Here is a 25,799-nt window from a genome sequence, read left to right as displayed (position 1 = left end):
TTTTCTTTACATTCAAGTTATAAAATAATCAGTCAAAAGTCCTTTGTTTACATTCGTGATTGTCACATGTGCGCCATAATTGTAGACCAGAGGCTCCAGAGAAATTTGGACCTCCCAACTCTCTGGAGGCTACTGGAGGTTTCTGGAGCTTTGGCGAGAGCTTTCTGGAGCTTTCTGGAGGCGCTGGAACGCTCTCTGGAGGATTCTAGAGCTTTCTGGAGCTTTCTGGAGGTTTCTGGAGGCGCTGGAACAGGCCCTTTGCAGCAGGTTGCGTAGCAACAAGCTCCAAAACTGCCCTAGCTCATTCTCAGCAAATGCCTTTGATGCGTCATTGAACACCACACATAGGTTCTATACTGCGCATGCGTCAGTTTTAGGTCAACGGCGCTGAATTATGGCTATGAGGGATTTATATAGTATTTTAGGCAAATAGTCTTGATTTTCAGCTTCATCAACGAAGCATCATGAAAGATTGGGCACAAAATCATATAAGTAGTATTTGATGTAAGCACCCTGCACTATGCAAACATAACGCCAGGATATATCGGAAGCTGAAAAGTCCATAAACGCGAAATGAAGGCTCCTGCGCCTCCAGCATGTTTTCATTGTAATGAAGGCACCAGAGTAGAAACAGCATTCAAGTCATAGGAGAGTCTACAAATGTAATGGGTCAGCTCAATAGGTGACTTATAGGCCAGCTCAAGACATGCTCACAAGCCGGCACCTACACCTTTAGGGTGTCGCGGTGACATGCTGATGTAGGAACTAGGAACTGAGCTGACCGGCCCCTTCGTTCGTTTCTATTCATTTTCGTTCACCATCCACACCGTCTCCACCCAATTTGCACCCCTATGCCTATTTTCTGCCGACGTCTGTTGATCGGTTGGCGGCCACAGCTGTGGCGCGGCACACCGCAGCCCGGTGCCGTCTTTTCGCCGCTCGGACGGCACACCTGTGGCACGGCGCACCGTGTCCGGGTCGGTGTGACGGTGTGACGGTGTGACGGCCGCAGACGGTGAGCGGCTCCCGCGGCGGCGGCAGTGGGGACCGCCATGGCGGCTGGACCCCGCACCAACTCCAGTGTGCTGTGGCCGCCGACGGTCGAGCTCGGCGACCTGCCGGTGGCGCTATTCCCTCCCAGCTGGCAGCACGAGACGTTTTTCGCGCTGTGCGGCCTAGCGGCCACGCTGGGCCTGCTGAGCTGCGCGCTGTGCTCGCTGGTGCTGATGCGCGGCGTGCACCACGGCCCGCTCTCGCAGCTGCTCACCAGTCTGGTGCGCTCGGACGCGCTCTTCTGCCTGCCGATGTTTGTGCGCGCGGCGGCAGCGGCCTGGGACGACTGGACGTTCGGCAGCATGGTGTGCCAGGTGACCAGCTACCTGTTCGAGTCGGCGCAGGCGCTGCGGGTCACCTTCATCCTGCTGCTGCTGCTGTGGCACCTGGTGGGCCACGGCTGGTCGCAGCCCGCCTGGGACGGAGTCGTGTTCGCCGCCTGGCTGTGCCCGCTCGGCACCGGACTGGTGGCGCTGCTGGACGCAAAGGTGGTCGGCCAGGCCGGCCGGCGCGTCTGCTACTCCCACTCGGACTCGCTGCCGGTCTGGCACCACGCCTGGTTCGTGTGCGCCGTGCTGGTGCCCACGGCGCTACTGGTACCGGCCGGGGCGGCCGTGGTCGGCTGGCGGCAGCGCCGCCCGCTGCGCCGGCCGCACATGCTGCCGCTGACTGCGGTGCTGGCCGCGGCCCACTTGGCGCTGCAGGCCGGCGCACTGGCGCTGCTGTTTGTACCGCAGCCGGGCGGCGCCGACAGCGGCTGGCTGGAGGGCGCCGTGGTGCCGCTGCTGGTCACCCTGCCGCTGCTGCACCCCGCCTCCGACCTGGCCTGCTTCCTCTGGCTGTACCCGCAGTTCCGCCCCACCATCCACAAGGTGTTCGTAAACCGACAGACCAGCGACGACGGCGCACAGAGCAGTCGGCCAGCCTGAGCCAGCGAGACAGACCGGCCGGCCAGCCTGAACCAACGGGACATGGCGGCCGGCCCGCCTGACCGGGAGGGACAGAACGGCCGACCGGCCTGTCCCGCCGACAGAGAGCCACCGGCCCCGCTGGCACACGCCGCGCCATCCACTGCTGAGTTCACCGGTGCCCTGCCGAGGACGACGATGCGCTGCTGGAAGTTCCTTTTCTGCGTGATGTTTAGCGACGCGACGGTTTGCCTGTCGGAACCGATCATCGTTGGAATGGCCAGCCAGACCTATAGCAATCTATAGGAATCTTGTGCCAGACCACAGTTTCGGCATTCACTGAAAATTAGTTCGACTCTAGTCACTGAAGAGGTGTATGACTGAGGACTGAGGAGCTGAACTCTTGGGCAAGGCACGGGGATCGTTGTGCTGTAGTGTCCTCATTGTGGCTTCAAGAACGGGAGACAAACAGCTTGCACTGTCACTGCTCTTCAAGTATGTCATTACCATCGCGCGTCATATATGCAGTCAAGTCTCATGTGCCGTCCTGATGCAAACATTTCGACATAAAGACGCCGTCCGATATTCTAAGAGCATTCGATCCTTTTTGTAATGACCTGTCCCCTGCAGGGTTGGGCGAGGAGTCCTCCTGTAAAGGGACCACAATGGCCCGCCGAGGAACGGCGAATAAAAATAAATAACACGGCACTGTCAGTTTCAATCAACACAAGGCTTGCACAGTGCAGCATATATTCTCAATGAAAATGTTTTTTAATCGTCAGATAACCTGCAATGATGCGTACACGGGTAGTTAAATAGCCCTATAGACCGATAGAAAACATAAACAGTCGTACAAAAGTAAACAAAAATGCCCTGGAAGTCCCCAGCATGTCCTCCGGCGAACACTATGTCTTGGTTCCCGGTTTGTCGGACAGAAATATCGTCATCCATTGTGGTCAGTCACGCAGTGAACACTTATGGAGCCGCGGACGGCCGCTAACACGGACCGATAATGGCGTCAGTGGGCGGCGGACGGCGGGCGGGGACCACCCGGCCCGACTCGGGTCGAACCTGACCCCAGGACGGACAGCCGGCACCCTGCCCCGCGGCCAAACGCCCTCCGACCTCCGGCCCAACGTGGTCACATACTGCGGCGGCGCCCTACAGAGGCGCCCCACTAATCCCGCGTACAACGGTACACCAACATGATCCACGTGTACCATAGACGATTACACGTAAACACAACGACTGCTTCCACCGTGACAGTCACCGACAAACAACCCGTTCACCCAGCACACTCCCACTGGCCCGGGGACTCCCAACGCGGCGTCCCAAACGGCATCCAAGACAACATCCCACACACCCTACACTCAGATCAGCGCTCAGATCCGCTCATGTCAGCGCTCAGATCCGCTCATGTCGGCGCTCAGATCAGTTATAGTCGATGGCGCACAGAGCTCGGTCACACGGAGAACTTTGTCACTGTTCCCCTCAACGTCAGATACAAATACACACGCTCCAACGGCGCGGCGTGTTCGGAAGCCGGTGACAAGGTACGCGGACTGGCCTGCGCGGCGGTCGGGATGGCACAGTGGGTTCGGACGGCGGCTCCGGGCGGCGCTAGAAGAGCCGCTTCTCGTACGAGTGGAGGCCGTGGACGGCGCCCTCGGCCTGCGCCGAGCCCGTGCGCCGCTCAAACTTGAGCTCGCCGCTGTACATCATCGCGCTGCAGGGGCGCAAAGGGAAGGTCAGAGCTGAACAGTACAGAATAGAGCAAAAGAGAGCAGATCGCATATCATAATTAGTGGCTAAGCGGACGGGGAGACCAGTCGCGAGGAAGAGTCCGTCAGCGGAGTTCGGGAGATGATCAGGTGACAGAAACTCGAGCAGGCAATGGATACAGATAGCAGCGGCTAAACGGGCAGTTGAGTCACATGGTAGGTGCCTTCAAGATCAAATTCAAGTCCGTTCAAGTCAATCATTACAATGGATGATCAAGGATGAGAATCGATTTTCCACCTCATCTAGTCATAACTGATAATGTCTGATTAGTGAAGATTCTAAGACAAGACCAGAAAGAAGCGAAATGCCCGAATGAGAGCCGCTGACGTCCGGGCGTCTACTGACCGGCAGATGGAGAGGCTCTTGGCGCCCAGGTCCTGACAGCCGTGCCGGATGCCCGCCTGCAGGTACGGCACAAACTGCAGGATCGAGCCCTTGTCGACGATGCTGCCGGACACGCCCTGCGCCACCTTCATCTTCTCACCCTCCCTGACAGACCGCAGAGGGAGGCGTCAGAATACAGGGGGCCACCAGACAACGGCAGCGTCAGGCGCGGCGGAAACAGCTTTAGAACGCGGTGATTTTGCGAGGGCCTTTTAAAAGCAAAAACGTTACTCGAGTCAAGAGAACTTTACCGAGACCCAGCAGCGACGCTTATATTTTGTAATATGCCAGCAAAGCACAACCAAAAGCATGTTGTTCTACTGTTTTAGAAGGTAACAGACCGGGACAGTTTGGTCTAAGCCATAGATGAAACCCGCACTGCCGAGCCTGTGCCAAGATTGTGCTTGTACATAGGGGCGAGGATCTGGTGTAGGTTGTGTTCGCCCCGTCAGCGCCCAGTCAGCCTTACTTGTGGAAGTAGCGGTCTCCCTGAGTGCCCTGTTTCTTCTCCATGGCCTCCAGTGATCCCATGCCGCGATACTTTTTCAGTCGCACGCCGTCCGAGAAAAAGTACTCGCCCGGCGCCTCGGTGGTGCCCGCCAGCAGACTGCCCATCATCACTGAAATAGACGAGAGTCACATCATCAGTGCGATGGTCAGAGACGGACGGCTTCGTCGCATAGACCTGGTCAGTGGTCACAACGAGCCGACGACACAGGCATGAGGAATGCCACAGCGGATACTGACACATAAAACATGGGCGAAAGGGCCGACAGAAGACGAGGACGGGATCACAGCAGATCGACGGGCGGCACGGACGGCTACAACGGACAGCACGGACGGCTAGGAACACGGGACGATCTTTTTTACGCATCTCGGACCCGACGCGTCCGTACCTGTGGATGCGCCCAGCGCCAGCGCCTTGGTGATGTGCCCGACGTTCTGCACGCCGCCGTCTGCGATCACGGGCACGCCGAACCGGCGGGCGTACTCGGCCACCTTGTAGACGGCCGTGCCCTGCGGCCGGCCCACGGCCATTACCTCCTACAGAGAGGGAGACACACAGACAGGGTCAGCGCGAGACACAGAGCCGGCCGGCGGGTCAGCACGAGACACAGAGGAGGCCCGTCCAGCAGGCGGACCGGAGCAACTACCACACAAACAAAATATACAACAATGGTCAGCCGTTTTCCCAATCTTATTCAAACGACGCTCGGCTACAATAGTCTAGCGTGGCAATATGACAGGCGCTGGTACAGGGCGGTCGGGGAACAGAGCTAATTTACGGCAGGGCGGTCCGATCCACTCTGGTGCGGACCGGGAGGTCAGAAGACCACTGACAGACCGCCGCGGACCCAGTCCCACCTGTGTGATGCAGATGGAGCCGCTGCCCATGCCGACCCGCAGTCCGTCCACGCCGGCGTCAATCAGGTTCTTGGCCTGCGCCGCAGTCACCACGTTACCGCCAATCACCTGCCGACAAGAGGTCAGAGGTCAGGGATCAGGTCAGTGAGGTAATTTGGCGGGTGAGGTCAGCAGGTCAGGTCAGTAGGCCAGAGCTGCGGGCCAGTCAGCCGTTCCTTCAAGAGTGAACAATTTACGTAACACCGCACGACCTGCAGCCAGACCAGAGTCAAGACCATCTGAGGTCAAGTCAAATCAGGTAGACAGAGTGCTGCGAGTATCCCAACAGGCACAGACCTCTGCAGCAAGACCTGAACGACCACTCACCTGCATTTCGGGGTAGTTGTCCTTGATGTAGCGAATCATCTTGATCTGGAAGACGCTGTTGCCCTGGCTGGAGTCGAGCACGATGACGTCGACGCCGGCCTGGTACAGCAGCTCCAGACGCTTCTTGTCCTCCTCGCGGGTGCCGACCGCCGCGCCCACCAGCAGCTGCTTGTTCTCGTCCTTGCTGCTCATCGGGAACGTGCGAGACTTCTTCAGATCGGTGCGCGCTATCAGTGCCACCTGTTGGCAGATGAAGGCACTAGAGGTACCGACTACGGCCGATAGCCAGCAGATGATTGTGTTCCCGCGAGGGACCACGCTGGGCTCGCGTGCTTGCTGGTGTTTACGTAACAACACGGTGTTTACGTAACATCCAGTCGTGACACGGGATATGGCTATCACTGAATCCATCAAACGAAAAATTACATTCATTTGCTTCGTGTTCTATAGAAGCTATAGAACATAAAATCTTCATTAAAAGTGGAATATAGCACGACCACGGCAGACTAATGCATTTTCTAATCGGATGAGTCTGCAGAGCCAATATGGAGCATTATTAGCTGAATGATCGATCGATCCGACCGGCCGCTTGGATAGTGCTCGGACTCACCAGCTCCTGGTTCTCGTTGACAATGGGCAGCTTGCCCTTTTTGGACTTTTCCAGAATGTCGTTGGCGTCCTGGAGGCTGACCGAGGCGGGCGCCGTGACCAGGGCGTCTCCGGTGGTCATAATCTGCCGGAGAGGGAGCGAGAGACAGACGGTCAGACGGGGTCCACGGCCCGACAAAAACCGGCCGCTCAGGCGGGACGAGATCCGAGACAACGCAGCTAGACGACAGCTTGTCAGATGTCCGTGATCCCCAGCCACCCCTCCCTACATATCATGGTGAGCCCGTCGAAATCTGTACCGCCCCTCACTTGGCAGGTTAGTCCATATGCGCCCTTCCTTCGCTCACTGCCACGGTAAGTTATCCATCCATTCATACTCCCTCGGCACGGCAGTCAGATACCTATCTGTCCTCTGCCAGTCGCGACGCTCAGGTCATCTAACTGCCACGAGCCCGCGAGCTCCGTCCCGTGTCCCGTACCTGCGAGATGGTGGTCTCCGAGGCGTGGTCCAGAAAGTCGATGTCGCGCGAGGTGACGATACCCAGCAGCCGGCCGCCGAGCCGACCATTCTCCGTCACCGGGAAGCCGCCGAAGCCGCGCGTGCGCTTTATCTCAAACACATCCTTCACCTGAGAAAACGAACAGAGATGGGACACATGTTAGACTCATATGTCAGACTCAGACTGCGGGATCGACAAGGAAATAGCAACACACAAAATACAAGCGATCTAGACGCAAAAGACCAGGCTGAAAACATAGTAAAAAATAATTGTAAAAATGCCGTGCTGTTGGGGTAATAAGACCGGCAAAAGAAACCTAACGCACAACATGGAGCGAAACATAGTATGTTTGGGTAGACGGAAGATCATAAGGTTACGTAGGACAAGACATGGATAAGACTTTATTACCAATCTCTGCATGCATATACATATAAGGTTACAAGATAAGACATTCAAAAATCTACCATTACCAATATCTGTATACATAGTTATGCGTAGGATCAGAAGGTTGCGTAAGACATAGAAAAGTCTACTTTTACCAAATTCTGAATGCAAGCATTGTTCGTCAGCTTGAAGAATAGGGACAGCACAAAAGAACGATCGATAGTTTCCAGTGCGTTCTCTGAGCACTGTCACATCACATACGGCCCGGCCAACAGTCCGACCTCAGCGGTCAACGCCCTCTCGCGCGGTAAATTGCCCATCCGATACGTGATAAGAGCGCAGTTCAATACGGCGCCTCGCTGTTTACACGCGACAGGGGTGACCTACGGTGAGGCCCGGTGTCAGTTTACACGGCCAGATGAGGTCAGTGAGCGGGGCGGGCTGTGTAAGCTGGTGTGACGCGTCAAACAGGCCTTCAAAGGGGTTATTCTATTTCATAAATGCACATTATTAACTCTTCACATAGAACATCTTGCATTGCGGCATTGTGCCCCAACATATTGTTGAGTGTTGATCAAACAGGTGAAAAACCGAAAATGTGTTACTCTATCTCGAGACTACATCAGCTCTTGGTAAAAACCTTGACCTTAGACTTAGGAGGAAGCATAAATAGTTTTCCTCAGGTCAAGACGATGACCGAGAGGACCTACTCGGAGGCCTGACGGGCGGTGACGGGACGGCCGGTAGCCCCGATCCGGTCAGATTATACTGTCCGATATTGGCAGTGACGAGGTCGCTGACCCCCGACAGGTCCCACCACCCGTCTGCCCCAGGCCGTCCACTGCACTGGCGGGCGCGGCGCGGGGCGCGGGGCACGGCCTCGGCCAGTGATCGGACAGACGACACCGCCACAGTCTGTTTAGCGGAGACCGACTTCCGCTGCCGGCTCACGGAGCTCCGAGCTGACGGACGGCGGCGGGTAGGATTACCGGCCGGCTCGCCCCCATCGGTCGGCCGGCCAAACCCCCAGCGTGACGGCTGATTGGGTCCGAGCTCCGTGTTCCGTGATCCCCGGCCGTACCGCCGAGTCCGAACCAATTACCCGGCCACGACACGCAACCACCCGACGAGCTTCAAACCGCCGCGACGGACATTAGTCTCCCGTAACGGCGGCGACCTATTAGTTTTCGTTTGGCGACGCTGATTTATGAGGTCATCAGCGGGCTGGGAAGCCAATGACAGATCATATCAAGTAATTAAAGCAAAATTCATAAGGGCTTATACGCAACGATGAGGCCAAACAATTCTAATTTGTAGTGCACCGCCGCACGTTCTCCGACGCGGCGCGGCACTACCGCCGCTGGCGACTGGCAAGCGCTCCGACGCGGGGCGGCGCCACCGTCGACCTCAACGTGGCGCTGCTGTCGCAGCTGACGCGAGGCGCAGGTTCAGCGATATCCGCCAGATGTCTCTGCTCCACTTGTTCATTTTCTATGTCCGATTTATTAATGTTTTAGAAATGTATGCTCGTGTGTATGTATCATAATGTTCATCGTCGTGTGGGCATTCACGCACTCTTCTAGAAAGTATCTCTCGCTCTGATATACGTTTTCTCACTGCTTTGTACTGTCCTTAACTTTGCCAAAACGAACTATGGTTTCATCGTTGTGTTCACTACATAGCTTGCTCATGCTGTTTCAAATACATCGCTATCCTTGGCCGATCTAAGTGTTTGGGGGAGACGGCTCCACATCAGGGAACTTCCCAGCCCGTCGTTGTGTGGAATCCCAAGTTGCGAATCCCAAACACTGGAACGGCTTCATCCGGCTTAGAGCACGACTCGCCACGGCACCAGCCACAAATGGTGACCCCGACGTGATCGGTAGCTCAAGAAGTCATCGTCTCCGCCTCGGCAAGAAGAGGTCATCTTTGACCTGGCCTCCCCATCGCCTCGGCAAGAATGGGTAATCTTCACCCGGCTTCCGCTGCCGCGAACAGTGAATAGTGCGCTGGTGACGTGGCCTAGCCTCAGCGCAACGAGCGCCAACGCAGTGCAGCGCAGCGAGCGCCAACGCAGTGCAGCGCAGCGAGCGCCAACGTAGTGCAGCGCAGCGAGCGCCAGCACAGTGAGCGCGGCGAGCGCCTAGTGATTACCGACAGTCTTTCAGTGTGCCTCTAGTGTTAGTGTTTGCTGTATATAGTGACTATGCCGTCACCCATCGAGCCGGAGAGTGCCGCCCAGGACGCGCCGACGCGGCCATTCGCGTCGTTCCGGCTGCCGGCCTACGCACCTGAAGAAGCCGAGCTCTGGCTGGTGCAGGTCGAGTGTGCCTTCGCCGTCGCCGGCATCACGGATGACCACGACAAGTTCCGGCTGCTGGTGGCCAACCTGCCTGTGCATGTCGCTTCACAAGTTCGAGACGTGATAACAGCCGAGACCGGCTCGTTCTCGGAACTAAAAGGGGCCCTGAGCACGCGCCTGGCCCAGTCGCGCGCCTCACGCCTCGAGGCACTCCTCCGCGACCACCAGCTGGGCGACAGGAGACCCACGCAGCTGTTGCGCAGCATGCAGCACATGCTGGGCAGCGCGGGCCACGACCTCGGCCTTCTCAGGACGCTGTTCCTGCAGCGCCTGCCGCCGACGACCCGCGCCGCCCTCGCGCTGCTGCCGGAGGACACTGGTATTGACGACCTGGCCAGCGCGGCCGACCGATTCCAGGAGGCCTCTGGCGGTGCCGCCGTGACTGCTGTTTGCACGCCGACGGCCGGCGTCGCTGCCGCCTGTGGCCCGCCGGCCGGCCCTGGGGTCACGCTCGCCCCGCCGGCCAGCGCGGTGGCCGCCACCGGACCGCCCGCCGCCTGCGGGTGCGGTAACTCCGGCATGGCCGCTGCCGTCACCGCCCTCACCGCTGCGGTAGCACGCATCGAGGCCGTGTTCCAGCGGGGCGGTGCCGACGCTCCTCGGCGTGGCCGCTCCCGCTCCCGTCCGCGCCGACCCGCACCTGCCTCGTCTGGCAGTTCTCAACCGGCATCGGTGACACCTGATGAAGGGTACTGCTGGTACCACCAGAAGTACGGCGCGGAGGCCCACCGCTGCAGACCGCCGTGCTCCTGGTCGGGAAACTAGCCCGCCTGTCCGCGCTAGCGCCAGCGGAGACGGGCCGGCCAACACTGGCGCCCCTCTTCTATGTCACCGACCTTGCCCGGAACTGGCGGTTCCTCGTCGACACCGGCGCACAGGTGAGTGTCGTCCCACCACGAGTCGTGGCCGACGGCACCACCGTGCAGCAGCCCGACGCGCCTCGACTGGAAGCAGCCAACGGCACAGAGATCAAGCTCCATGGCGTTATTTCGACTTCGGTGCGTTTCGGAACAGTGGACTACCCGTGGACTTTCATGGTCGCTGACGTATCGATGCCGATCTTGGGAGCGGACTTTCTCGCCCATCATCGTCTGCTGGTGGACATGCGCCGTCAGCTCCTCCAGGCTGAACACGGCACGACGTGCGCCGTGGGAACCCGAGCCGACATCGGCTCCGTCGGTGTGCGCATGTGCGCGGCGCCCACTCTCGCAGACTTGTTTAGAGAGTTCCCTCGAGTGACGGCCACATCTGCGCAACTCCTGCCCGTGCGCCATAACGTCACTCACCACATCGTGACACGTGGACCTCCTCGTGTGGGGCACCCTCGGCGTTTGCCACCCGACCGACTCCGCATCGCCCGTCAGGAGTTCGACAAGCTGATCAGACTCGGGGTCGCCCGCCCATCCAAGAGCAGCTGGGCGTCGCCCCTCCACATGGAGCCCAAGAAGGAGCCCGGACAGTGGCGCCCGTGCGGCGACTACCGCGCCCTGAACGCCGCCACCGTCCCGGACCGGTATCCCATACCGTTCCTGCAGGACTTCTCCGCGAACCTGCACGGCTGTACCATCTTCTCGAAGATCGACCTCGTCCGCGCGTACCATCAGATCCCGGTCGAACCCGCTGACATCCCGAAGACGGCCATCGTCACACCGTTCGGGCTATTCGAGATGCAGCGGATGAGCTTCGGTCTTCGCAACGCCAGTCAGACATTCCAGCGCTTCATGGACGAGGTGATGCGCGGGCTGACGTGCTGCTACGTGTACATCGACGACATCCTCATCGCCAGCACGTCCGTCGAGCAGCACCGCCGTCACCTCCGTCAGGTACTGGAACGTCTCGACAAGTTCGGCGTCACGATCAACCCAAAGAAGTGCGTGCTGGGCGTCAACCGTATCAGCTTCCTCGGTCACGATGTGTCCCCGGACGGCATCGCCCCGCTGCCGGAGAAGGTCGCCGCAGTCCAGGAGTTTCCGCAGCCGACCACGCAACGCCAACTGCGCAGGTTCATCGGCCTGGTGACCTACTATCACCGGTTCCTGCCTGGTGCTGCCGGCCTCCTCCGACCGCTTCACCACCTGCTGGACCAGAAACGCAAACGCGCGGCGCCGGTGGAGTGGACGCCAACCGCTGAGGACGCCTTCCAACGCGTGAAGGCTGCCCTGGCTCAGGCCACGCAGCTCGCGCACCCCACTCCCGGCGCAGCGCTGAGTCTGCAGGTCGATGCCTCTGACACCGGCGTCGGCGCTGTCCTGCAGCAACACTCGCACGGGACCTGGACGCCGCTGGCTTTCTTCTCGAAGTCACTCCAACCAGCAGAGACACGCTACAGCACCTTCGGCCGCGAACTGCTCGGGGCGTATCTGGCGGTCAAGCACTTCCGGCACACTCTGGAAGGCCGCCAGTTCGCCATCTTCACCGACCACAAGGCCCTCGTGTCGGCAGTCTCGTCCGGGTCAGCCAGCTACTCGCCGAGGGAGATCCGGCACCTGGACTTCATCTCCCAGTTCACCACCGACATCAGGCACGTGCCTGGGAAAGAAAACGCAGCTGCGGACGCTCTGAGTCGAACAGTGGCGATGCTCTCAGCACCGTGCCCGCCAGTCGACGACTTCGACGAGCTCGCAGCCTGCCAGCAAGAGGACGAAGAGCTGGCGCGCTTCCGCTCGACAGAGCACGGGCTCAAACTCAGAGACGCCCGGCTCCCCAGCGGCCGCACGCTGGTCATCGACGAGTCCCAGGGTGTACCGCGGCCGTGGATCCCGGCACCGCTCCGGCGCGCCTACTTCCGGCACGTGCACGATCTGGCCCACCCGGGAGTGCGCGCCACCGTCGACCTGGTCACGCGGCGTTTCGTGTGGCCGTCGGTGAAGAAGGACGCCGCACTCTGGGCGCGCACCTGCGTCCCGTGCCAGCGCACCAAAGTCCACCGGCACACGACAGCGCCGCCCGCCTCGTTCCCGCCACCTGCCGACAGGTTTCGACAAGTGCACGCCGACCTGGTCGGCCCGCTGCCGCCGTCTGAGGGCTACTCGTATCTTCTGACGGTGGTGGACCGGTACAGTCGCTGGCCGGAGGCGATCCCGCTGCGTGGCATCACGGCGCGAGAGGTCGCCCGGGCGCTGATCTCCGGCTGGATCTCTCGGTTCGGCGTCCCGGACGAGATCATCACCGACCGGGGCAGCCAATTCGAGTCGGCGCTCTGGGCTGAGCTGTCCACTCTCCTGGGCTGTGCGCGGCGCCGGACCACCGCGTACCACCCCCAGGCCAACGGGATGGTGGAGCGCCTGCACCGGCAGCTTAAGGCCGCGCTGCGCGCCGCCGCGCCCGCCCGCTGGACGGAGGCTCTTCCTTTGGCGCTGCTCGGAATCCGCTCGGCGCTCAAACAAGACCTGGGCTGCAGCACTGCCGAGCTGGTGTACGGAGCGCCGCTCCGCCTACCTGGTGAACTCATCACCCCGTCCGCCACCGCGCCTCCTACGCCGGAATCATTCGCCGCCGAGCTTCAGCGCACCATGGCGGCACTGCGCCCGACGGCACCACGACCAGCACCAAGCGCGCCGTCGTACGTGCCGCGCGCGCTGGACCACGCCTCGCACGTGTTCGTGCGCCACGACGCAGTGAAGCCGCCGCTTGCCCCGCGTTATGACGGACCATACAAGGTGCTACACAGATCGGCGAAGACGGTCACTGTGGACCGAGGCGGTCGTTCCGACGTTATCTCCATCGACCGAGTCAAACCGGCGCACTTGGAACGGCCCCCACCTGCTCCAACTCCGACAGCATCGCCGTCTGCGGTCCAAGACACGGCGCGTTCCGCCGACTCGGCAACACCGGCCTCCGGCCCAGAGCTCCTCCTGCCAGTGCCTCGCGCACCGAGGCCGCCGCTTCCGCCACCGCGTGGCGACCTGCCGCTACAGCCGCCGCCTCCGCCCGCGCCCCCACCGCCGTGCCTACGGACGACCCGCTCCGGCCGTGCTGTACGGCCACCAACGCGTTTTCTTAACGTCACGTTCGCAGTGCCGTCTCTAGGGGGAGGGTGATGTAGTGCACCGCCGCACGTTCTCCGACGCGGCGCGGCACTACCGCCGCTGGCGACTGGCAAGCGCTCCGACGCGGGGCGGCGCCACCGTCGACCTCAACGTGGCGCTGCTGTCGCAGCTGACGCGAGGCGCAGGTTCAGCGATATCCGCCAGATGTCTCTGCTCCACTTGTTCATTTTCTATGTCCGATTTATTAATGTTTTAGAAATGTATGCTCGTGTGTATGTATCATAATGTTCATCGTCGTGTGGGCATTCACGCACTCTTCTAGAAAGTATCTCTCGCTCTGATATACGTTTTCTCACTGCTTTGTACTGTCCTTAACTTTGCCAAAACGAACTATGGTTTCATCGTTGTGTTCACTACATAGCTTGCTCATGCTGTTTCAAATACATCGCTATCCTTGGCCGATCTAAGTGTTTGGGGGAGACGGCTCCACATCAGGGAACTTCCCAGCCCGTCGTTGTGTGGAATCCCAAGTTGCGAATCCCAAACACTGGAACGGCTTCATCCGGCTTAGAGCACGACTCGCCACGGCACCAGCCACAAATTCATAGCTCAGGCAGGCCCATGATAATTACTTGCATCAATAAGTGGTCGTAACGTCAGACCAGAGATATTCGCAAAAAAAAAAACGTTCTTTATGGTAAATGGTCATACTATCGGCAGAGCGCAGAGTATCTACCACATATATCTGAGCAGAGCAGTACAGCGGTAAATTCATTTCTGTGTAGCCACAAGACACAATCCCTAAACGCTCCAGACAGAGAGCACCTGGCAGAACAGCGGCGGGCCGCCCGCCTAGCGACAGGCCGCCACCCCACCCGGCCGTCCATCTATCTATCTGTCTGTCTGTCGGTCGTTCGGGGATATATCCCCGGCGCGGGTCGTTCCCGGTATCCGCGGTCGGCCTACCCCACCGGGCCCGCGGCCAAGGCCGCCCGGCGGCCGGGAGTCGCCCAGACACAGCCCTGGAGGCGTGGGCCGCGTCTCCACGCGAGGTCAGTGGCCGCGTCCGTCCGACCACGCCGCGCCGGCCGCCGTAAAACCAGCAGCTCCCGGCCCTCAGCGGTATTTCGAAACCTCTGGCCGAAGCGACAAAGAAACGACGTTGCAAAACAAACAGGGAGCTACGCTGCAGCTATTTTGGAGCTCCAGGCCACCCCCTGCGAGCCAAGTGCATCATTTCGCGGCGCACCCGTTCTGCGCCGTGAAGCTGGGACGAAGACGCAGTGAAGGCAGTGACAGCCTGCGGCACCTGCGCGTCGCCAGGACTCACCTTGTGATTCGGAGACAGCACGAACGGGTCTCGGATGAAGCCGTGCTTGTACTTTTTGACTTTGAGGGCCTCATTGGCCTGGTACTCGGGCGAGCAGTTGTTGTGGATGATGCCGATCCCGCCACAGAGCTGGAACACAGGGGCGGGACGGTGAGAGACGGGCCGGAGACCCCACATCGAGCGACATCGGCCGTCACTTGGCGACCCTGAGCCCGGCGATATGGACAACGGGATCCAGATCTAAACACTGACTGGAAATGTACGGAAACGGACACACATTACATAACAGACATAGAACAGATACTTCTTGTGTTATTTTCCACTCCATGCAGACATCCACGGGGATCTCTAGGAATCTATTAGGACCAATAGCTTGTTTGTTCTGACCGCTGAGGTTGAAGCCCGTTAGTTCGGCTCGACTGGTCGGGTGAGATCGGAGACGGTCGGTAAATGCCGTACGGTGGGAGGGGTGGCGCGCGGGCCGGTACCGCCCACTGCAGCCGCAGTTCGGCGGCCGAACCGGGCTCGCACTGTGTTTAGTCAGACGGGAATAGCCGCCGCCAAGGCCGCAGACGGTTGGGACCGGAGACCGGATAACATACACAGAACAGATAAATGTTTATCAACATCTGATCGGCTGCAAATACTCCGTGGCGGACCATTTGAAAATGACATCGTATCAATCAATTACCAAATATCTATTGACTATAAATGGGAGCCAGCAGTGCACCCAGACTCTCTATTGAAATGGGAACCCATATAATGGTGTGCGGCCATGACATCGGAGGGACGGGGTGGTATGGGATGGACGACCCGAGTCGTGCTGGGCCTGTCCTGGTAGCCTAAAGGGTGGGACGGGTGGAGTCCGGTCGGGCCGGGGCTGGTCGGGTCGCACCGAATCAGGCCATGTCAGGTCGGGTCGGGTCAGAGTCAGGTCGGGTCATGTCGTTTGGGGACTCACCGCGATGGAGATGGCCATCTCCGACTCCGTGACCGTGTCCATCGGCGACGAGACCAGAGGCGACTTGAGCGTGATCTTCCTGGTCAGCGCAGACGTCAGGTCCTGCGGCAGGCGACCACAGAAAGTCAGAACACCGGTCCGTCAGACAGACCACCGAAAGTCAGAACACCGGTCCGTCAGACAGACCACCGAAAGTCAGAACACCAGTCCGTCAGACAGACCACCGAAAGTCAGAACATCGGTCCGTCAGACAGACCACCGAAAGTCAGAACACCGGTCCGTCAGACAGACCACCGAAAGTCAGAACACCGGTCCGTCAGACAGACCACCGAAAGTCAGAACACCGGTCCGTCAGACAGACCACCGAAAGTCAGAACACCGGTCCGTCAGACAGACCACCGAAAGTCAGAACACCGGTCCGTCAGACAGACCACCGAAAGTCAGAACACCGGTCCGTCAGACAGTCGCGCCCACGGCCGAATACACGCGAAACACAGGCTCCTGCTAAAACGGCATTGCTGCTTGATTTGTCTTTAGTCATCCGGGACAAGTTTAAGCAGCGGATGTGATATAAATGGCATGTCAGAGAGACACAAAAAGTTACGCCGCGATCGGATGCATTTTTTGCCATATCGAACTTGTGTACCAAGTCGGGTTACTAGGGCACTCGGTCAGTAGGGTTGACACTTAGCCAACAACCATCACACCATTTAAAACACATGGATATGACCGCGGGACTGCTGAGCCACAGCTCTTACAAAGACCAGCCTTTCGCCACCACCGCCGGCACGACCGGGCGTAGCAGGCGGGGTCGAGGGTGAGTGGCAGAACCCGCGGTATGCGGTCAATACAGGTCGGGGCGCAGACCGGCGGCCCGCGGCGACCCACCGGCCCAGTTGGCACCGGGGCGACGACCATCCCGCCTTCAGTCTCCCCTCCCATCCCCTCCCTCCCTCCCCCGCATCATGCCGATGACATGACACAGGCGCCTGACAGTGTGGAGGCTTCAGCGAAAATGAGACGACACAGGCTATTCCCGGTAAGATTCCTTTACGACTATTCTCCCGGTAGCGCCGGTTTATATAGCCTTGGTAGCGTCAACGCATTTCATCCAAATTTTCTACGTGAACACCCTAATCTAATCGATGCAGTTCAACATCATACCTCATATTTTCAAAGGCATAATAGTCTTTTCAAGCTTTTTTAATTTCTCTAAATTGATTACGAGCGGGCGTACAGTGAAATACTTCGTAGATAATTCTGAGCATAAGAGGCTGTAAGCTTTTTTCTTCGTAACTGACGGCGTTTCTCAAAAAGACTGCAGCTGAGTGATTCGTCAGAAACAGACATTACGGTCATTAACGTTCGACTATGACTGATCTGTTCCTTCTTTTGTGCGCCTTTGAAACATTTATAATAACTCTAAAAGGTGCAATACAGCAGTCTTAGTGAACATATGAAATGGCTTATCTCATTGATCAACTTTCAGTGAAGACGTGCCAGAGCGAGAGGAACGATGTGAAAATAGATCAAGCAGCAAAACCGAACAGTCCTAAACAACAAACCCGTCTTTATACCGGCGAGAGGAACAAACCATTCCCGACAGCATGGTACACAGAGACTCTCTTTGTTGGAGACACGCATGTGCCGGCCCGGCTGACCAGCTGATTCAGACCCCCCCCCCCCTCCTCCAGTGGATACATGGGATGTCTCGGCGCCGCTCCCCTGTCCCGTCGCGCGGTGTGAGCAGTGGGCCGCCCCCGTCCGACCGGGCTGCTCAGACAGCCGCCGGAGCCAGCTGGAGCGGCGCCAGCGGCGGCGTGCGAGCCACGCCGGAGACCGGCCACGCCACCAGGGGACAGGCTGGCCCCGGCCCAGAGCCGCCCTACAACCGGCGGCGTGCGAGTCACGCCGGAGACCGGCCACGCCAATGTACCCTGGGCCACGCTACCCCCGGATCGGGCCCGGACAGACCACACCGCCGGCTACACCAGAGATTCTTCCCATATCGCCACGCGGGCCGGGCTATACCAGATATTCTTCCATGACAATGAGCTGGTATCTCCTAATGATGCCCGCATACGGGTGGAATGAATAGATATGCGGCGGGTGCCCGTAGTTGCTGTGAAATATCAGCTCAGTTCGGTACACAAGAAGTCTCTCGTTAGTGGTACTTACCACTTGATCGGCCTGGAAGTCAATGAAGCCAGGAAGCAAGATGAAGTCGCTGAAACACAGGAAAAAAGTGTGAGCTGATGTCACTATCGATCGACATGAAATGAAGTCAAACAATACGATTTATTTGTCATTCTTCTTTTGTGTGGTATCATATGAATAATACACAACCACCTATTGACCAATGTTCTGATCTGACCATTTTCGACCTGACCTTGACCTGGAAAGTGGGAACAGATATAAATAGTTCCAAGGACACTGCTATTTGACCAGTTAAGCCAGTGTTATTTACCAAAAAACTGATTCTTGAATTCAACTTTTCAATAGTATAGACCTGGGGCCCGGTTCAGCAGCTGTTTGTATATCAGCGTGCTGTCGGTTTTTCCCATATAAGGAAGTTATTGCTGGCGCTTCTTGGCCACTCATTGGTCTAACGAATAGACCAGTTGAATGTGACCGATGAGGAGCTAAGAAGTAGCAGCATGCTCGCAGCCTGCTGATAAATGAATGGGGGGAGCTCAGGCCTCAAAGGTCACTAGCTGAAATCTGGTCCATAGCCAAGCTAACAATAAAAATGAGAAACTATATTTTCATGATCATATGCACTTCAGTACATCAATTTTCAGTGATACTTTGTTCTTGAAGCATGTGCACTGCAACTGTGCAATGTGCAGACAACGAAAAACACACCTAGCTGCAAACTGAATTAATACAGAAGTGTCAAAAAAGGAGCAATGAATGAAACCTTGCAGCTCAATATAAGTGATAAATAAAAGTATGCATTGCTTACTTGTATGTCAGCCCATCTCCATTTCCAAATAGCTGAGCTCCTGTGAGCCCGTCATCCGGGACGTAACCAGCACCGCCGCTGATCAAATAATCAGCCATCCCAGTTCGCTGTAAAATTGAATGTGTTAGAAGATCTTACACATTTAAGCAACATGCACAAAAAGTACCTCATACAAGCGGCGCCAGCACTCACAGTCTTTACCTATCTGTCAATGCCATTTTCGCAAGATCAAAATAAATACCTAGATAACGAGGCTTGAAATGATCTAACGCATGTCAAAGTGTTTTTATTTTATAATTTTTATAATTTAGGCAAAATAAATTTTTAAATTGCCTAAAATAAAAACACTTTGACATGCGTGAGATCATTTCAAGCCTCGTTATATTAATAATAATCATGTCATCCATCCTCGCCCATATAAATACCTAGATGCCTGATGCTGTGACGTGATGGGGAACTAACAAACTAAATTGAGTAAGGATCCATCTCTAGGCTTTATCAAAAGTGATTTTGTATCAATATATCATTGATAAGTTTCATAACAACGTCTCTCAGGCCTCAAGGCTCGAGGGCTTGGTTTATACAGCCTAGCTGCCTCATCTCAAATGATCTTAAGGCTACCTACCTGTTACGGTATTTGTTATTGGTAAATTGTAATCGCCTTCTAAATCCACGTGCGGTAAATGAGAAAATCCCACAAGCTTCAGGGGCACACCCAATATACCCTGGGCACACCTCGACCGTGACGTCTCCAACCACAGTCGTTTTAGAACTGAGCGAAAACTGAGCGAGAAACGCGAGGACGGAGATTTGTTGCATTTTCGACAGCACACGCTTACGAACAAATCTAGCGACAGATAGAAGAAATCTAGAGAAAAAGTAAAAGTTCAAAAGTGGCTGAGAAAGCGTCAGGCCTTAGTAGTAAGGCAAACTGTGGCAGACGACTCATGCTAAGCCTGATACCTAAGTTTTACTTGATTCAATGCCGTAACAATTTTCAGCTCAACGTCAAATGACAAAAAAATGTTTTTCATCGCCCATGATATATAGGCAAAAAATCTCGGATGAGGTTGGATGAGCGCATGTTTATTAATCCCACCCAGAAATGACAAACAAGCTCTCTGATTGGCCAGTTTTTGCTGACAGACGCAGAATATTTGTTAGCCATAGAATACTATGCTTTAGCACTTTTTCAACAATGACGCATACGTTACATTTGCAAGTTAGGGCAGCTAAAATATTCTAATGGATCTTACAAGTTAAATATAACATTTTTTGGAAGCCCGTACAGTTTATTTCTAGTAAATTAGGTATTACAAAGTATTAAAAGAAATGATTATTCTCTATTAAATTAAGAACAAAAGCTTTTAGCCACTAAAATCGAGTAGTAAAGTGATCTTGACTAAAATCCGCCCGACGTCTCCAGGCGGGGACACCGCAGTCTCGGTTTCTATGTTATCGGCTATCGCAATGGGGAAAAATTGAAATTTTAAGTGAGTCAGTATCGTGTTAGGAAGTACGGATGCTTTCAAAACTAAATGCCTTTCAATTCAAATCCCAGAGTATCCTTTCGCGGAACTGCCCTTCTCAGCCTGTCGGCCCATTCTCCAACGCTACAAGTCTGAACAGTGAGCGTCTCGTGCGTTGCTCACACGTATCGCGATAAAAAGGACGGTGTCATATAAACAAATGAACTTTTCTTACGCATAGAGCATTTGAAACCTCACACCAAACGCCTCCCTTTCCTGTTTTCTACTGCTGCCTTTTTCACATACCTACCCAATGACCGTTCCCTCGACGTTTCTTATCGACTGCCTCACATTCAACGGACATATCCCACCCAAGATTCATCCCACCTACGCTGAAAACCAATCGGAGCCACTTTCAATCGTCCCTTGAATAAAATTGCTACCTACACGCATTTCGAGGAGAACGAGGCCCAGAAAAGGCATGCATAAAACGATCAGTTTTGGCCTCCATGGAACAAGCCAGCAGGCCTAACATCATATTGATTGAAGAACACTTTCGAGGACATGATATCTATTAGATATTATTTTGCAAAGGTATTGTAAACATAACGTCCGCATATCGCAGCTCTGAATCTGCTGGTGTCAGTCCCATGCAGGGCAGCCACCAGACCACCGCCCCGCCGCCTGCCGTTCACTGATCATACAGGCCGGCTGTCCCAGTGTCTCATCAAACGATCACAGCTGACTCAGTATTTATAAAATGCCAAACAAAAACAGACACGGAATATTGTGAATCATGCCAGCTCTTTCAGTCATGCGCGTGGAGATATATCGGTAGTTTTCCTATCACAGATCACACTGAGCAGAGCAAAATCGTAGACACGCAGCAATAAATAATGCATTATCAAGTACACCGTCACCGATCGATGCATCGTGGAATACACCGAATAATATGTACTACATCACTGCTTTAACGTTCCCCCAGGCGGGTGGGGGCGTTTCTGGTCACACCTGACAATTTTGTGCTTGCATAAATAAAACGACACGAAACTTAATATAGCTTATGTATAATGCATCGATTCGCATCATTTGTGAAAAAATGTAACCCCATGTCACCTAAGGTCAGGTCAGGTCACCATGACGTAGAAGTTTGAAACTCGAGCTGTTGCATGAGAGAATCAGTACAAACATCTTGAATATCTTTAATTTTGATATCGGTGACCTAGGGTCAGGTCAACTTTGAGACGTCTCCAGTTTCAGTCAGTAACTATGAGGAACTCGAAAGGCTCTGCTTTTGAAACAAAAGCACTAAAACATCGCGATCTTATCGTATGCTCCTGAGGTCATCTCAGGTCATGTAACGTCTCCAACAGTTTATTTTTGTACATTGATTTTAGATGGAACGTGGCCAGAGCGCTAAAAACATCATAATCATAGGCGGCGGAACGGGGAGGGCACCGGGGCACCGTACCCCTTCGATTTTGGCTTTTAAGATTAGCCCTAGTATGGGCGTTGCATGGAAAGAATGGGACCAAAAGTCGGCAATGCCCCCTTAATTGAAGGTGTTCCGCCGCTACTGATGTTAATCTCAATCTCAATGTAACGAATCGACTGACATGCAATATGACATTTTCTGCGACTTTGACCTGAGGTCAAATTTATTAAGTTGACCTTGTTAGGTCAACAAGACGAGAGAAACGCAGTGCCGGTAAAATCAACGTAATAAAAGGTTGGTATCAAAAGTTTTAAAAGAAAAGACGATTTCCGAAGCACGCCGATTGCTCAGTTTTTGCGCTTTGGAGGCTTAACCCTAGTTGACCTCAGCTCAAATCTGAGAACCTGAAAGATTTTCGAAAGAGCTATCGAATTCGCTTTTCCGCGGCGCTGTAGCTTCTTTGGTTCCCGAGTTATGAACCAATTTGTGAAGTTGTCAAAATCGGGAGCCAAAATTCGTCATCATTTTACTTTTGGTGACCTCCAGTGACCTCAGCGATGAACTGATCGAAAATGACCTGTATGATTCTGAAGGAAAATAGCGAGCTATATACATATTGATTTTACTGCGTCTTTCCAGCTTTGTTACATTCCAAGATAACCTGGTGTGACCGAATACGCCTCCCCTCCCCCCCCCCCCCCACAAAGTTGGCTGAGGGTCACCCGGGCGCGGGTTAATAACATGGCAATCTTGCAATCTTGGAGGAGTTAAGAGGTGTTAGGAAGTGCGACTGGAACAGACCCTATGACAATGTCTGTGCATAGAACGAGCAGATGGTAGAAGTGGTCAATTGGTGAGTGGAACAAATGCAAATGTCAGGAAAGCAGTCATATTTTGTAATAGACATGATGCAGATGTTGGCCAAGCTGACAAGGCAGATATAATTACCAGCTTGTTACACTATAACTCATCATATTTTCATGTTTAACAGAGGGAATATAATGTAAAAAAGCCTCAGCCAGATGAAAGTAGATAACATAAGTTCTATAGAAAAATGTTGATGCAAGTAATGTAGGATTTGTGGTTCTTAAAGGCTAGGTAAATGTGTTCAACAATTCTTCAGCATTCAGACATTGATGTCAATGTACATGCATCAACATACCTGTTGTGAAGTGATTCTGGGCTGCTTTCCTGAGCAGTTGATGGCCACAACTGGAATCTTAAAAACACAGCTAATTTTACCATTTTGTTAACTATGACTGAGGATCTTCTGTGCTGAAAAAGAGATAGACAATAGACATCAGCTGATAGACATTGTACAACTCAACTCATTTGTGAAACAAGATCAATTCCATTTAGGGGTAGGTCTTAAGATAATGATGACATGAATGAATTTCAGTTTTCACTTTTCACCAGTCCAGGTACCTAGTGACAAAATGAAATATTGTAGGAGGAATCAATGATAATGTTTCTGGTAGAAAATGCAGGCATTTTATGATTCAGTTGAAGCTTTAGATGGAGGATTTTGGAAAATATTTGCCATTAATAACATTGGAATCTCAGAAACACAAATCAAATCTTATTTGATGTCAAAAACAAATCAAACTGTTACCATTGAACACCAAGCAGCATGCTGAGTAGTCATTGACTAAGACATATGCATGTTACACATGGCTACAGTACTTTGAAATAGCTTTTATAAATGTATGCACTCATGTAATCTAAACATGTAAATATTTCAGCTTTAACTTGTTTTACACTAAACCTGTTAAGCCAAGAAACAAATATAAATATGAGAAGCCCAAAACAAGTTATTGAGAACATAAACAAAGGTAACATTACAACAAAACTGAGTCAAAACACTCAAACTAAGTGTTTCAATGAACGCAAGATTGATGCGTGTCACAGAAGCACCTGTACACTATAAAGCAGAGTGGGCACAGCATGGTGAAAGCATGAAGTGGTGCACAAAACTGAATTAAGAACTAAGAAGAGTGCCTGACTAACTGTGTCTGCATCCCTTTACATGCAGGTACTTACAAAATTTGAGCACAACCAGGCAAAATTTAACTGGGAAGGTCATACCCACTCGCACATCACAGGTGTGCAAAAACATGTCTGTAATACCTTATGCCTAGATACATAAAGATGAAAATGTGTTGTGTCTGTGTGGTTAGTGGCATGACATGATCAATACCTGACAGTGTAATTATCATGATATTATCATTATTGCAATTGTAATATAAAAATGATGAGATGAACTTTTCTTCTCACTTTATATAGCCAAAATACCTGATATTTTTTTTGTATCAAGTTTGCGTACTCCAAAATCGTATTTATTCTGCTTCCTCTAGTACCTAATAATTTTGCGCAAGACTATTATCCATTAGATGTAGGGTCGATCATGAACACTTGACTAAAAAATGGTTCACTTGGTTCTTACAAGCCTACACAAGGGGAGGGAGGCACTGCAAAAGGGCGTGGAAATCGCCACATTTGTCTCAAGATATTTAATGCATAATAATCGGCTCCGAAATATCGTCGTATAAGTATGCAAGGTCACCAAAGAAAAAGGCAATGTTATTTATCAAATATCAAAGCAAATTGGCAACATCTAGCACAATGAAACAGATTATTCCACACCTAACGAGGCCGGCCGAGTCCCCGATACCACCATCAAGGCCCTATATCACCATGGCGACCGCTCAAGTCCAACTGGCCGGCAACTGGCCAATCAGGGGGCTTGTTTGTCATTTCTGGGTGGGATTAAAAAACATGCTGGATGAGCTTGGAGGAGAGCCGTTTCAGAGGAGCCACGGGAACATTTTCGCAAGGAAATCAGCTGTTTGCGGGCTGTAACGGTCGGCGATTTATGGCGCGCAAACATAAATCAAGAGATAATAATCGTTTTAGTAATAAAATAACCTTCGATTAATATCAAACATTACTATTTAAAGATATCCAATCGTCATCAATCACTAAAATCATTTCCACTTCCCTCAAATCTCATTTATAAACAATTCACATTTGTATTACGTGCGCCAAATATGTCTACGCAAGAGCCTCCTCCAAAAAACCAACTTTCGTTTGGGATGAGGGAGGAGGCAAATAGTGGTGGTGAGATGTGAAATCAAGATGAGCTTGGAGGAGCTTGGAGGAGCGACGGGAACGATTTTTTGAAACGAGAGGAGGTTAGAGGAGCTTGGAGGAGGTTAGAGGAGCGACGGGAACAAACCCAATGACTCTCCTTTCTTGGCTTCCGAACTTCATTTCCATGCTTTCGGGGCATCAATCATAAAAAAAGAGTGAAGCCAAAACTGATTTATATTTTGTTTTTATATTATGCTTAGTGAAGGGAAAGGGAAGGGAAACAAAGTTTTGGAAAAATATCCCTATAAATATAAAATTATCCTAAGGATTCGCTGAGCAGCCTGCAAAGTGATCTACCGTTTCAAATACTTTTGTTTACTTTTTGATCAGCCGCATTTCGTAACATCTGCGCCAAATCGCGCACAGTAACGCCAATAACTTTTCGCCAAACATGCAACACACGCATTACGGTTGAACACATTCTAATCGGATGCACAGCCCTCCGCAACGAACGAAAACATATCAACAACCACCTTACAAAATATCGCCTCAGAAACGACCTTCCGACTCTTCTCGGAGATGATCCAGCACTAACTGATCTAGTACTTGATTTTGTCTTAAACTCACCTTATTCCGACAAACTGTAAAGTATGCACCATTACTTGACCTCCTTCTCGCTATCATCGCAAGGGACTGTCCACATACTCTGGGACTGTCCCTTCACCCACTGCACAACGACGAGCAGCGGCCAAGGATTCTACAGTCACGGACCCGGCCGCTGAACAGCGGCAGCGGCCGGGTTTGGGCGACCACAGGCCCGGGTACAGCAATCGGCCTTCAACAGCGG

At 53.8% G+C, this 25,799-nt stretch overlaps 1 protein-coding gene across 6 annotated transcripts; it reads right to left on the bottom strand.

Annotated features, from left to right (window-relative positions):
• Positions 1–2,694: 2,694 nt before the first annotated feature.
• On the bottom strand, positions 2,695–24,579 carry LOC122382273 (inosine-5'-monophosphate dehydrogenase 1-like). 6 transcript variants are annotated; one of them, XM_043367400.1, is made up of 14 exons: positions 24,506–24,579; positions 23,025–23,137; positions 18,959–19,065; positions 18,172–18,220; positions 15,994–16,095; positions 15,033–15,161; positions 6,947–7,096; positions 6,469–6,591; positions 5,859–6,098; positions 5,493–5,600; positions 5,024–5,171; positions 4,597–4,747; positions 4,089–4,232; positions 2,695–3,687 (listed from the first exon to the last, which is right to left on the bottom strand). In XM_043367400.1, exons 3-14 carry the CDS (start codon positions 19,054–19,056, stop codon positions 3,582–3,584), a joined length of 1,548 nt encoding a protein of 515 aa, XP_043223335.1. In that variant the 5' UTR covers positions 19,057–19,065; positions 23,025–23,137; positions 24,506–24,579; the 3' UTR covers positions 2,695–3,581. The 6 variants fall into 6 exon arrangements, with proteins under 6 accessions (XP_043223335.1, XP_043223332.1, XP_043223331.1 ...); XM_043367397.1 differs by lacking the exons at positions 23,025–23,137; positions 24,506–24,579 and adding an exon at positions 19,584–19,860; XM_043367396.1 differs by lacking the exons at positions 23,025–23,137; positions 24,506–24,579 and adding an exon at positions 19,694–19,738.
• Positions 24,580–25,799: the final 1,220 nt, after the last annotated feature.

Source organism: Amphibalanus amphitrite, unplaced genomic scaffold (genome assembly GCF_019059575.1).
Source record: "Amphibalanus amphitrite isolate SeventyFive unplaced genomic scaffold, NRLGWU_Aamphi_draft 000136F_arrow, whole genome shotgun sequence".
Classification (NCBI taxonomy): domain Eukaryota; kingdom Metazoa; phylum Arthropoda; class Thecostraca; order Balanomorpha; family Balanidae; genus Amphibalanus; species Amphibalanus amphitrite.
This window is presented reverse-complemented; position numbering and strand designations above follow the sequence as displayed.